Here is a 14,589-nt window from a genome sequence, read left to right on the forward strand (position 1 = left end):
ATTCAGTTGTTCCGGTCCTCTCTCACCTCTGTAGCCTGCTCTGGTACACTAGGATACGGCTCTGAAAATACCTGTGTGCTCAGCTAGCTTCTGCTGCTGTGTAATGACACTGGCTGTTGGCTGGGATTTCTGTGATACTTGGAGACGGTGGCCCTGGAAGCGTGGGAAACCTGTCATTAGTCATTCTTCATGGCTTTTGAGCTGTGTGAGAACACCTTCCTTTCTCCAAGCATGGCTTTTATTTTGGCCATTTGCAGGCAAACTTTCGCTTGTGAAATCTCTTTGCTGTATTAGTCCCGGTGGAAATAAATTGCTGGGATCTTTCTCTCAAGTGCCTAGAATGAGCTGTTCACGTGTTCTGGCCGATTTTGGTGGCTCCCTCGTAACCACCACAAATGGTGAAGTTCTTTCTGACACAGATATATTGGTAACTGCGAACAGTCATTCAAACTGTCGGTGCCTATGCCTGAGGAACGAAGGCGTTGTTTTTGCTCTGCCCCGGCTGCCAGAGAAGCTTGTTCTCGCTCTGGAGCCGGGCAGCGCGGGGCGGCCGCGGCCTGGGAGAGGGCTGTGCGGTGCAGGAGGTGCCACAGCGGGCTCCCGGTGCTGTGGCCTGGCACACAGGTTGGTGGTGGCAGTTGTCTCCAGAGTGGAGTGGAAAGAATGCAGAGGTGATGAGCGCTTTCAGTTTCTACTTAAAACTTAGAGGCATATTCCTGGGATTGCTTTAAAAGGTACAAGAGAGCAAGAAACTTGTTAAAATGATGAAGTCCCTGGAGACGTGTCTCTAACGTTAAGGTGAGCACTATGTGTCTCATGTCTATGGTTCTTACTGGAAAAAAGAAAGGAATTATGGCTTATGCAATAAATCTCTTCTACTTTCAGTTTATATTCCATGGGAAAAGCTCAGGGGAAAGCTTTTATTATTTAGGAAGTTACCTTTGAAATAGCATCATTTACTCGAGGAAATTGGTTTGGCTCCCGTAGCTGATGAAAGAATACAAGTGAGTTGATCCATATGGTATGTCTGCACACTCGTCCCTGCTGAGATGGCACTAGCGTGCTCTAGGAAGCTTGCTTTTGTCAGCCCGGGGAGAGGGAGTAGCACCTGGTCTGCCTACAGAGTTGCTGCCAAAAGACAGACAGACAGTGCAGTGCTCAGCATTAAGAAGAGTATCAAAATACCAATTTTTGATCTGATAATTATTTTTGCGTGGAAGGAAAAGAAGGATTAGATCTCTGATAGGAGCCGAGGAAGAATACAGTACAGACAAAAAACATCTGTCTGAAAGTGACCCGTAGCCATTTTAGGGCTAGTAATACCGAAGCGGTGATTTCATTCCGTATCTAGGGTTGCGCTCTCCTAAATCATTCAACTATTTTACAACAATTTTTGTTCTTGGACCTGCCAGCAGGGAGTGATCATAGCAGGGACGTTGCAGGATAGAGGCTGCTATAGTTCAGCATGGGAATACAGGCGAGGGAAGAGGTGGGATAAGAACCTCCCTAACTTTAATGGCTTAGAAATCTCTCAAAACGTCAGCAGCCTCTGTTGCTGAACACAATTAACTTTGTGCCCAATGCTTCAATCTGTTACGAATCCTGAACCTGTACTAGGTTCAGCACGAGTTCAGAGCACTCAGATCCTTCACAAAACAGCATCCAACCACAGAATTAAAAGCCTACTTAAAACAGTGTGATAGCGGCCCTCTCTTTTTCATAGATAATTTATTTTTTGGGGATCCTCTGTGGAGTGTCCCAGTATAAAAAATAAGCCAGTTTTGAAAGCATTAACTGTGCTTCCCCTTTCTTTTTCAGAGAGCTCTTGCGATTTAAAAAAGTGTGAAGTATATTGTGTTTGCTAGCTTGTTTAGTAGAATGGGGACGGCACACGAGCTAACGGTCTGAAATAGAGATGTCTGAGAAGGAGAAAACAAGAAATCAAGGTACTGCAAATGCTTGCAGCAGTATTATTTCACTGACGGTGTACTAGTGCTTCTGGGTAATGTGTTCTCTGTCCCGGCTCTGCAGCATCTGGTGTTTTATTCCTTCCTCCTCTAAAAATGTTCTATTATATCCAGTTACCCCTGGAATATGCTGTAATGTGAGGACAGAATCCTTATCACTCTCTTAATACCTGAAGCAAAAAGGTATTTCTAGTTGTGCGGGCTGGAAACTGCTGCTGTTTGGAAGATAAGACATGTCACCTGGTCATGTCTAGATGTTTGAATATTGAAGAGGAGATGGGAATACAAATAGCATTACAGATGTTGTCATTGGGGGGGAAAAAGAGTTTTGAGGTTTGGGGTTCTTTTTCCCCCAAACTGAATATTCAAGTAAATGTCGTGATAAAACTATTTAATACTTCCCAAGTGAAAGGCCCGTGTTTTTACGGTATTAAAAATCGAAAAGCCAGTAGACAAAGTAACAAACTAGAGTCCTGTTTTTGGGAAAGACACTTGCCGTTTCTTGGTTGTCTGAGATAAATGAACGGCACTGTACTTTGGTACTACTCTTAAGCAAGTTACGCTGTTAACTGGGCTCTGTGCGAGGCAAGAAGGGAAGGGCTTTTAGCCGATGCGCTGCAAGTACCCCAAAGGGCCCGAAGGACCTGGGGGAGGGGGCAGCGCAGGTGTCCGGGACGCCTGCGTCCTGCTGACCTCACTGGGGGCTTGATACCGGGTTATCTGTGCGAGTCCAGCGTTCGGGATTCTCATTCATGCTTTTCTTGGAAGATTCCAGCTCGGTACAAAGATTGTTCATCTCCCTCACTGACACTCTCCCTTTTCTAAGCCAGAGGTGCTCTTGAGTGAGCAAGAAAAGGTTACAGTTGATTTGGTGGACATAGTTAATTAACTACACCTAGTTCGAGAAACAGCTCGACTTGCTCTGGCTCTTCAGAATCACCCTCCCTTTAGCTAACAGTCACTGGCGTGACGGCACCTGGTACTTTTGCCTGTGATAAGGTTTTGAAAGCCAGCAGGGGCGTTGGGCCGGGAGCTCGTGCGCGGCAAAGACCCGGCACGGCCGCGGCGTCGGGTCGCTGCAGCCTTTTCCCGCGCGTTTCGGCGGGCACGGAAGCGGCCCGGGCGTGCGAGTCAGGAGACGGGGGCGCCGGCCCGGGGGGACCCGGCCCGGGGGGGCCCGGCCCGGGGGGGCGTGTGGCCCGCGCGCCCGTGCCAGCTGCACGCACCTGCGCGCGCGGCCGGTCGGGGCCTGCGGCTCCGGTGCAGAACCGGTTGGTGTTTGGGGACGGAGGAAGCGCCGGGCAGCGGGAGGGCTCGGTGAACGGTGTCGCCTGTGAACGCGTCCCCGTTCCGAACAGCCCCGGTTCGACCCGTCCCCGCGTCCGGTGGCGGCGGGCGGGGAAGGGGAACGGGCGGCCGCCGCCGCGGCGCCGAGAGGGACCCGCGCGTCCCCCGCGGCGGGGGCCGGGCCCCGCCCCGCCCCGTCATCGCGTCCGGCCCCGCCCTCCCCGAGGCCGCGCCCCCGGCCCCGCCCCGCGCCTCGCTTAAAGGGGCCGCCGCCGCCCGCCCCCCCCCGCTGTCCCCGCCCCTCGCTGCCCCCTCGCCGCCCGTGCCCGGCCCGCTCCCGGCGAGGCGAGGCGGCGGCGGCCGGGCAGCGCGCCTCAGCGCGGCGCCGCCATGGCGCTGGAGGTGGAGGCGGCCGGGGCTCCCCTGAGCTCTTTCCTGAGGGACTTCCCGGCTCCGCTGGGCCCGGGGGAGCCGCTGCCGTGGAGCTCGGCGGGAAGCGGTGCCCTGAGCAGGGCCGAGGTGCCGGGCGCGCTGGCCGAGCGGGCGCGGAGCCTCCTGGGCGGCAGGTGAGAGCCCGGGGGCGGCGGGCGGGGGGCTCCCCCCGGCCTCCCCCCGGGGCGGCGCCGCGCTGACAGGGGCCGGGGCCGCGGGGCCGGGGCCGGGGCCGGGGGAGCGGGGCCGGGGCCGGCGGCGGGAGCCGCTTCCTCCCGAGGAGGCTGCCCGGCCCGGCAGGGCCCGCGGCGGCCTTCTGGCGCTGGGGGCGGGCCGCTCGACCTCCCTCGGGAGTTTTAGCGCTTTTTAAAAAATTATTATTATTTTTATTTCCCCCTTCTTAATTGTTTTCGTGAATATTCTCCTGGAAGCTGGGCTTTTAATAGCGTGCTTCTGTCACGGGCCTCCTGCCGAGACCTGCGCCTTTGTAGTAACGTTTGTGTGCTCTCAGAAATATTTCTTTCCCGCTCGGTGCAGGGGAGGTTAAATTGCAGCCCCGCAGTTACCCCGATAGGGCGGCTCTCGTGGTGGAGTGCCGACCGGCCGGGCTCCGGCCCCTGGGGGCAGCCGGGCTCCGGCCCCTGGGGGCAGCCGGGCTCCGGCCCCTGGGGGCAGCCGCCTGGGTCGCGGGGAGCCGGTGCGCGGCGCGCTGCCGGGCCGGGGGAGCCGGCCCGCCGGGGGAGCCGGCCCGCCGGGGCAGCGCTGGGCTTCCCAGCCCTCCTGGGCTGTCCTGGTCAGCAGGACGGGCTTGCGTGGGTCTCTCAAGGTGGTGTTTTCTCAGCGCTTGACGAGCGTGGTCGCACCACCGCTGGAAAACACAGCCCGCGGTGTTCCTGTCGCCCCCTCCCCTCAGGGGATCTGGCAGCCTTCGCCCTTATCCGCTCAGACTTCAACGCCGCTAAGAGCTTGGATGCGACCGACTTGTTTTGGCAAGCTTCACCAAGAACAAGCGGTCCGGCTCTGGCCTCTTGTCTCCTGGTGCCCCTCTGTGTCCGCCCCCGAAGCGCTTCGGCCGTAGGGCCTGCGTGTCCTGGGTTTTATGAAGCTCCTACCGCGCTCTGCTTCGTTAGAGTGTTTGAAAAGAGTCAAGAACAGGGATTGTGGATGGCCTAAAAAAATCCAAGCGGGGAGCTGACTTTGTGCTGTGGTACGGGGGATAACTAACGAAGAGGGGGAGTTAAGGGAGACTGGTTCTGTTTAGGTATGCTGAATGTTACCTGGTTACTACAGGAATTTGATAAAGGGATATAAAACGGTTTGAATTACTAGTCTGTCTAGCTGCCATCTGGTGCGTTTATGAACACTGGATAGATTTTGTTGTTGTTGTTGTCAAAAGTGTTTAGGTGACTTTTAGGTACTTAAATTGCCTTCAAAAAATCACGTTACTTCTGTGCTTTATATTATGTAAATGCCCCTGGACATAGCATCATTCAGTTAAATGGTGTGCCTAAACCGAAAGATGAGAAATGAATACAAAAAAAAGTTAGTTTTTTAGGCTGCAGTTGGAAAAGACCCAGTTGATCATTGCATTACTTAGTTGTGCTTTGACTAAATTGCTCTTGAACAAAACACAGCTGTTGCATTCCTAAAAGAGACTGGAAATTCATTGTGTGCACTGAATCTTTTGAACAGTTTCTCCAGTGCTTCTGGATAAACACTTTAAAGAACAGAGTAATGCCAGTCTTGAACAAATACTTATCATATGGCAACCCATCTGCCACGTGGGCCAGGCTAATGTTTTCTAAAATTGTTTTAGGGAGTATGAAGCTGTAGAGATATGGGATAGGCTCTTCAGACTGCAGTGATTTTTAAAACCAGTATTTCTGAGTTACATATCTGCTAACATTCTGTTGTTCTCTGCTGGGCATATTAACAAGTGGAAGCAGAAGAGTAGTGCTGCTTTTGCAATGCTTTCATCCCACCTGTCACTCCTGGTGTTTACGCAGAAAGGAGCCTGCCCTGTCAGAAGCTGCATTTTTCGCATACCTGCCCTGCAGCCAGTTCTGATTAGACAGCCTGCTTTGTGGAGCTTCTGAAGTCCTGAGCTGGCAAGAAAAAAAAAAAAAGGAAGGGAAAGATAGCTAAAGAAAGCAAAGCAGAATAAAAGTGCAGCAATGTACTTATTTATGCTTCTTTTCACAAAATGTACTTGGAAAACAGAAATACACAAGGAAAGTGTTTTTACGGATTCTCGTGGCTGCCTGCAGGGAAAACAGTGAAGCAACCCTGTGTGTGAAGCTATGTGCTTGGGCACAGGGCTGCATACCCGAAGTGTCAAATGTGGGGATCCCAGCAGACTTACAGCTCAGTTTTGGACCCCTGTGACAAAGAGAAACCTCATTTTGCAATCGCAAAAAGGCTGCAGTTTCCTATTGGGTAGGCGAAGTTCTTGCATGTGGAGGAAAAGACTGGTAGAGCCCAAGGCCAAGACAGGAATCTAGTATGTTGAAAGTACAGGCCCTCTTCTCATAATCCATGCAATTAAGGACCAATACTAAAGTCTCTGTGTGAGAAATTGCCAAACATTATGCTTTCTTTCCCGTGTTCCCAGGTTCGCTACTGCAGATCAACTCAAAATGCAGTTTCTAAGGTTAAATAAACTTTTCAATTGATCTGAATCCCCCAAATCCTTGATAAAATAGATCAGGGAATGTAAGGAAATAGGAGAAAGAAGGATGCTAAAGGTTTTAAGAAAAGGAAAAATAAGGGGAGGGATGACACAAGACATATAAATGCTTGTGTAAGAGTTCTTAAAGATGCAGAAATGATGCCAGATTAGGAAGCGAGTTCGCGAGAGGTCACTGTAGCTTAGATCCAGCGATCTGCTGTTGCAGGCTATCACGGTAGCATCCCTAACAAACAGATTGGCAGCTCAGTGGAAAATATGCACATTCAAATATTACCGTGTAAATAAAGCTAGGTTTAACACTGTGAGGATGTTATTGGACGTACCTTGCTGACTTCTGGCATCGATGCTTGTTCTGTATTTCCTCAGTTTAACACTCCAGCATCACAGAACGTATTTTACATGATGATTAGTAATGATGAAGGGTTTCTCTGTATATCAAAGTGTTATTGGGAATAGAGTTTGGCACACAGTTCTGCTTCTTATTTCTGTGTTGTCAGATACTTCATTCACACCCGCACAGATGTGTGGGTCATGCATTGAAAGGCCCAAGCCAATAAAGGTCCAGCAATATCCTCGGTTCGTGAGGCAACATATGGTGATGTTTAGCTTGTCCTTCCAGTTGCTTGGAGGCATAAACCTTTGTGTCTTTGCAAGGAGAAACATTCTTCACCACCCATCAGGATTGCTGGTGAGAAGAGAAAGGGGTAAGGAATAATGTTTGTTAGGTCCAGTGAGGAGTTTTTGAATGCTATCGCTTCTCTAAGGCTACACACATCTCTTACATGGAAGCAGCCAGATATCTCAGGCTAGCCCCCTTGAATGTCTTTACTAATCTAAAATGAATTATTTTAACCATCTTCTGCAAATGCAGCTAGCATAGCTAAACACTAGCTAAGACAGCCAACCACTTTCGCTTCCTGGCAGGACTTGCGCTTAAATTGCTCATCCGGTGAAGCTTTGCAGGTGTTTCTACTTCGAATAATTCGTTTACATCAGTGGAACTGCCTGCCTAGTATGGACCTAAATACATACATAAAATTCGGAAGAACTGGGGCAGGCTTAAGTAATCTTGTTTTGCAGAATTTTAATTAACATACACTTTTGGGTAAGAGCTGTGTGTTCTGACAGTCTATGGAAACGGGTGAATGTGAATGAAGAGTCCATATTGGTTACTTCCAAAGCTTTAGAAATTAACCTGAAATTTTACTAACTTGTACTGAAACAGAGCATGAGGGGAAATCAGACCCCCAAATACAGAAATTTCTCCTTTCCCTTGATAGCAGCTGAAACTTGTATGACCATCCTGTAACATAGCCAAAGAACAACGTGAAATTCCAGCAGCCTTCCTGTTTGGGGAGACTCTGCTACCGTAACAGTTGTGGGACTTGGGCTTCCTGTTCTGCCCCCTCCCGTCACATCTCTCGGTTGCCTCAGCATCCTGTTTTGTGTCTTTGTGTTTTGCGCCGTAATGCTTACACCCAAGGTGTGGCCCTGGCATCTTTATTTTCAGCATTTCCTTGCTTTTAGAATAGTTAATTCAGCAATTCTGATATTTTGATGTTTTTATGTGATGTAAGCATGAAGGGGGGGGGGGGGGGAATCTTATCTTGCCTCTGGTTTACCCAATCTCTTCTTAAAACTCCCTTTAGCCCCTTCCTCTGTGAAAACTGCTAATACCCTGTCTACGACCTCTGCTTTTAATAAATCCCCTGAAACTTACTTCCTTAGTCCTAATTTGTACCATTTAGTGTATGTTATTGTAATGCACTAATACTTCTCATTGCTAGGAACATGTGTACAGTATCAGCGATCCGTTCACTTCAGACAAGAAAGTGAATTTGATGTGTGACTGCCTGCAGACAAACTTTCTCGTTTTCCTGGGACTGGTTGTGCTTGGTAGCGAAAGCCAGCATGGGATTAGCAGAAGCAGCCTACTCTTTCAGGAGCACCAGTGTTCTCACAGCTTTATGATTAATAATGTTAGAATTGGAAGCCTTGATAAAGTTAACACATAAGAGGAATGTGGCACTCTGCTGTTTACTAGTTAATGTAGCAAACGGTTAACAAACCGGCTCCGGTGATTTTGGGTGGTGGTCAAAACTAGCTTGTTTTCTGTTGTGAGTGGTTTGTCCACTGCTGCTTCTGAAGCTGATGGCAGGACGATAAATAGCTTGAGAGAAATGATGTGCAGCTCACACTGCATGTGTGCAATGAAGTTTTTGGCATGATAAAGTTATGGATAATAAAGTTTTTGGCAGTTCTGACCTGCCTCCAACAGTATATAGAGGCTGGACAAACCGTTAATTTTGTGATCAGCAAATTGCTTTTCAGAATACATTCCTTAATTTAAAACTCCCAGGGCGTTTTCCCTCTTACAAGATACTCTCAACAGTAATTTTGGGAAAGAATTGCTTTGCCTTTAAAAAGAAAGTGTATATATGGGGATGCCTGCAATACAAGAGAGAAAAAACTTGGTGAAATGCTGAAAAAAAAGATGAAATCTATAATGATGAGGACGCTTTTAGGGCTGGCTTGCTGGTGTTTAAACCAGTTTCTTTGGTTCTGCTTGGAAAACTGAAATTGTCTTTCTCTAGAACTTGCATATTTTGCTCTTGTAACCTGTGTAAAACACCCTTTCTGTTGCTGTTTGAATTGGGCATCAAGATAAGAAATACTCAATTTTGAAACAACAGGTTTAGGGCTTAATTGAAAAGTGGCTTTTGTGGAATTAAGCCTCTCCTGTTCTGCTGTGTAGTTTTTATTCCCGCTGAGAATGAAATGGAAGTAGCAGGTGACTCTCCATTGCACGTTTTCTGTAAAAACTGTTGGATGATGACTGAAGGGCCTAAACAGATGGATTCTGGATTCTAAAGCTGCTGCTTCTGATAGTTTCAGAAGAAAATCTGGGAAAAACTGCTTCATGTAAAGATGGAAACATAAAAGATTGAAGTTCTGTGTGTGGCATTGTTTATATCTATTGTTTGTTTTGATTCCGTCTTGTTCATCTACTGTAAAGACCTGATGTCATTAACACAAGAAACAACTTCCTATGCATTGTAGGATGTCAGACGTTCTCTCCTCGACAGATGTATATTTGTACTTTTCTGGTCACCGTCACCCCGGGAACTCTGGGTGCTGCTGTAATAAATACTAATGCTTAGAGCCACTCGAGAGGAAACGTTCTGTAGTTGATTATAAGAATAAAAAGGGGGGGAGGGAAATAAAAGTGACAGGTTGGGGAGAAAATACTGAATACAAGCAGCTTTTGTTTATGAGGAAACTTGTGACCTGCTATTATTTTGGCAGTATGAGAGGATCTTTCACTTAGTAGAGAACTGCTAGCATTTGCAGATCTGCACTAAAAACACTGTGCTGATAGAGCTGTAACGTGCTGGAAACACACTCCGAGTCCACAGTGACAAACTTTGCTTTACTGGCAAAGCTGTACTGTATGCGATCTTACGGTATTACAGAGCCTGGGTAGCAAATAAGTGCAAAAATATATCTTCCCCCCGATATAAGTCAGCTGCAGCTGACTTACGCTAGAAGCTTTTGCTAGCAGATACAGCACCTCTTTGTTCCCTGACATATGCATATATGTATATATGCATGCGTAGATCTATATGTGCGCTCTGAAAGGAAAAGAGGATCGTACAGTGGTGCTCTGGCCTGCAATGCCACTGCTGCCTTGTTGCCATGACTTTGGTGATAATACCTAGAAAGCACATTGTGTAACTTTTTTTTTTTTTTTTTTTTTTTTTTTAAATTTGAAAGGTGACAAGCGACCAACAACTTGGCCAATACAGTTAGTAGTCTCTTGTGCTTCTCTTTATACAGACAGAGATTTCCCAACAGTACTGTGGGAGAGCGTGTGTGTTTGGGGCAGGGGCATGTGAATTATTTTCCTTCCCAAAAAAGTAAATAAAAATTCAGAAGGCTTTGCGTAAACGCTGGGTGTTTGGTATGTCCTGGTGAGGCTTTGTACCACCCTCCACCAGGTTACACAGAGCTTGCTTCTCTCTGCTCGACGTGCTGAGGAGCAGCTGTTCAGAGTCTGCCATCTGCTGCGCTGCTCTGCTTTCTCAAAGCTGCGGGAAGCTGTGGGCATAGAGCACAACAGAAAGCCTGTCAGCTGTCTTCAAGCCTTCGAAAAAAGCGTAGCCATAGCTGAGGCCCTGGACGAGATGTGGTGGCCTGACCTTTGATGTTCTAGATGCTTTCCCCTTGCCCACAAAGCTGTTCACTAGAGACGACTGAATGTACCCTCTTAAATTGGAGGAGAAGAGGCGGTGGGGGCATCTTTGAACTGGTGACTTGTTCGCAGCACTCACTGCAAGTGCACGGTGATTTAATGACCCAAATAAAACCAAATAGGAAGTGATCTTGCTAGAGTTTCTGCTTCCTGAAGAAACTTGTGTATATTCTGTCTTTTCTTTCTGATGGCTGGTAGGTAAGGGGTCAGTAACAGTCTTATGGTTGATCTGACACACATGAATGCACTGTGGCTGTGATGGCATGGCAGCTGGTCTTTCAAACTGAAATAAAATAGAGAACTAAATTGTATTGCAAAAGAGAAACGAGGTGAACAAGAAGAGAAGTAAGTTCTGTTCTGTACCTCATGCCAAATCTACACTATGCAAAATATCGTAATTGCTTTCTCCTTCTGTGTGTAACTTTATTTTGGCCCACGGGTATGTATATCAACAGAAGTTTTGCATAGCTCCTTTCAACCATACTGTACGTGTCCAGTAGTCCAGAGTCTTTCAAGGAGGAGGGTGGCATGTAAATTTAAGTGTGTTCTTTATTGGCATAAGTATTGCTTTACTCTTTAACTTACCACTTTTATCTATATTCAGGTTTTTAAAATGAGGCTTGTATTTTACCATGAAGTGTCTGGAGGATATGAACTCTGTGCTCCAGCCACTGGTGATCTGACTGTAGCTGATGGTGAAGCTACAGTGTCTCATCTGCACTGTTACAACATGCATTAATTATTTTAAAATATTTTTATTGTGGTCAAAACACACCCTTTTTGTTAGCAGAGAAATAGCCTGTAGCACAGAAATTCTAAGTTTGTTTACTACTAGCCTGTGTAGGCTGAGGCTAGGTAATTAGTGTTGCATGTGTCATAGCAATGGGGCTGACACGTTTCTTCTAAGACTCTCTTAAGAGAAGGTAACATCCTTTCCACGTAACATACCCCACCAGCTTTCCTCTTCGTCCCCACACAGTTGTTTTCCCACTTAGGAAACAGCTACAGTATTTCTTCTGATTCGTGAAGATTAACTTATGCTTGGTTCAGCCTGTCAGCAGGGTGTCTTGGGCTTCTGTGAAAGGAAGATTTTAACAATAAGTGACATTCTTCTTTGCTTACAGAAAAAGGTTTGCAGTCTGTTATGGTAACTGCAGTGGGCTTCTACTTTTACGCTGGTTGCCATAGGTACTGTTTCTGCTTCCAGATAACTCTCTAGCCAAGTGAGACCTTGTAGCTCTCAACTAAAGAAGCAGTTGTTATTCTTCTTTAATTATATATTTTGTTAACTCTTGAAGCCTCTTGATTCAGAGGATGAAATTAGAACCAGTAAACATCGGAACTGAATGGAAGATGCCATTTCCTTGGAGCTCCATTTACCTGAGCCTGAGTAAAAAAACAGGCTTACCAATATGGCAGTACTAGTATTAAGAGTTTATAAAGTAATTGACAAATACGTTCTGCTGGGAACTGAGGTTGAACTAAATAGGTTGGGTCATTTTTTAGGCTTTTATCTTTTGTCAGTGTGTCGGAATCAACTGCTCAATGTTGTTGCTGGCTGCATAACAAATAAAACCCCAATAAGCAACCATTTTCTTTGTATAGATTTGCAAAACTATGGAGGGGGAGGAAATCCATAGGAAGGAAAGCTGAATGAAGCATATCAGTACTGAGGAATCTCTGGATTTCCTTTTTAGGAACTGGGTGGCAACTGGAAAAAGTTGAAGGATGTGACGTAATAACTCGTAAACCTTTTCTTTGTTACAGGCATCCTGTAAGCAGAGGTTTGTACAGGATTGGTGAATTATAGCACTTACTATATTGCCTTTTGTTTAACCTTCTTTTTATGGCCCCAGTTCAGCAAGCCAGGGCTCTGGAAAGCAGAAGTCTACTAAGTTCAAAATCAAAGCATTAAGCCCTCTTCCGATGCTGAGCTGGAAACCCAGGCTAGATTTGAATGTTTCCTCCAGCATAGCAGAGGAATTCTGAAGATGGCTGAAGCTGTGGCTCTCACTGTGCATTTAAACGCATAGCTGTTTCACTTAATATTTTTTGTCTCTGTTCTTGGAGCTGAAACCTACTTTAACTAAAGCTTCTGACTTCCAGCAGCATCAGCTACACTCCTAACATTGTTTGTGTGGCTTGTATTTTCCTAGTCCTTTCTCTTCCACCTACACACCCAAACCCAGGAAGCAGGAGGGGGGGTCGCTGCATCCGTTTCAGGTGTGCTTCCTGCCTGACCTTTCAGAGGGTTGTCTGCTAGTGTCAGAGTGATTATAAGCAGGCATCGTTACTTTTAACCTGGGTAGGAAAGGAACTGACTCCCGTAAACATATCAGCCTGAAAAAAAAAAAAAAAAAGCCAATTTCTGCATTTCCTTGATGCGGTATGACTGCAGCTAGCACTGAAAGGACCGCAAACACGTTGCCATCTATTTGAAGTACCGAAATGACTCATTAAAGTAGGCCATCACTGCTACAGAATGTGTAGCACAGAACACGCTTCTGTTAGCAGCCTGCTGACTAACACAATGCTTTCTGTTTGCTGCCACAGGAGGTACTCGTACGTGGCTGTGAGGATATGACAAGGCCTCTCTTTCAGAAACACAATGGCAAATGCATTTCAGCTTGTCGTCACTGGGATCTAAAACCTCATGGTCTCCCCCTCCCCGCTCTTCTGTACGCACAAAACCAGTCATCTCTGTTGAACCTCTGCAGAGACCAGTTGCTTCCACCATTTCTTACTCTGTAGCCAACCAGTTTTATGCAGGACTTCCTAAACGTTTCCCGGCAAAACAAAGTCTTGTCCTTAATGTGTAATTTGCTTTGGTTGTGTAATTTGATAATTTGTGGATATCAAACACTCCATGAACAATGGATAAAATGCTTTTTATGGACGTCCACGCTTATTCTTCATTGTGCTCTTAGAAAATGTCTAGAATGTGTGTTATGTGCTGTAATTGTTAGTGCCTGCCACAGGAATATAGTGAGTATAAAAGAGTTATTTTCTAGTAGCCCCATTTTAAAGTTGGATGGGGCTTATTTGTTTACAGATTCAAAAGCAGTATAGCAAGTATGTGCTTCCTATAAAGCATGTAGCTTGCATAAAGTGTTGAGTAAAAAGGAGAGGGTGTGTAGATTGCGTAGCGTTATTGTCTTCTAGGTGCTTACCTTCAGCTGAATCACAAGTCTTGGAGTCTTTTCTTAGCCTAGTCTCCAGTGCCAATTCTTTGCGCCTTCTTCCTGGGTGATTTCTTTGGGGAACTTCTAGTCAGGAGAAACTGAGTGTTAAAGGGCTGTGGGTCAGTGCTGAGCATGACTTTTCTTGTGGAGGGAAGGGCACTGCCGTCTTAAGTAACCTTTTTGGAGATTTGCGTGTACCACAGTGCAGAGATCCCGATACTGGCTGTGGTGAGACAGTTGACTGCAAGCAAGAAATGTTGCGTAGTGAGTAGCAACAAAATGTTTGCATTCAGAGGCTAGGATTGAAGGTAGCAGTTCCCATCCGAGAGCTCAAGAGAAGGAGGTACCATCTGCGACTGGAGCGTGAGGCAACAGTTTGAAAACATGATTCATACGCTTCTTCCTCTTTGCATTCTTGAGAAAGCAGTTGTCTAACTGAAGATCTTACTAAAGATTTGTATGAATAAATATTGAACATATGGTTTCTTCTACTAGTTTACTAACGAAGTTGGAATTATTGATTGTGTGTAATGCTTTCTAATTCTGAGGTCACCAGCCATAAACAGTGGGGTTGTAGCTCAATTTAAACTAATGCAGTCTATTTTGCTTTCCCTTCCTTCTCTTACCGGCAGAGGTGTTTCACCACTTCTTGCAGCATCGTTGATCCATGCTGCAGTTGATGAAGTCCTCCAAACAGACTTGACTGAATTTAAGCAGCAAGGTGTGGAAACAGAGGGAGAAGGAGATGAGGAAAGGTTCACCTGTAAGTATACTTTTTTC

General features: G+C 46.5%; 1 protein-coding gene across 2 annotated transcripts in view; it reads left to right on the forward strand.

Annotated features, from left to right (window-relative positions):
• Positions 1 to 3,598: 3,598 nt before the first annotated feature.
• The window catches only part of PPM1F (protein phosphatase, Mg2+/Mn2+ dependent 1F), a 43,172-nt gene continuing 32,181 nt past the window's right edge, over positions 3,599 to 14,589 (forward strand). For both annotated transcript variants that reach the window (XM_082325146.1, XM_082325145.1), the window contains exons 1-2: positions 3,599 to 3,820; positions 14,442 to 14,572. In XM_082325146.1, coding sequence (XP_082181272.1) covers positions 3,645 to 3,820; positions 14,442 to 14,572 — 307 coding nt within the window. In that variant the 5' untranslated portion in view covers positions 3,599 to 3,644. The remainder of the gene's footprint in view (positions 3,821 to 14,441; positions 14,573 to 14,589) is intronic.

The sequence above is a fragment of the Platalea leucorodia genome (assembly GCF_965183815.1).
Source record: "Platalea leucorodia genome assembly, chromosome: 12".
Taxonomy (NCBI): domain Eukaryota; kingdom Metazoa; phylum Chordata; class Aves; order Pelecaniformes; family Threskiornithidae; genus Platalea; species Platalea leucorodia.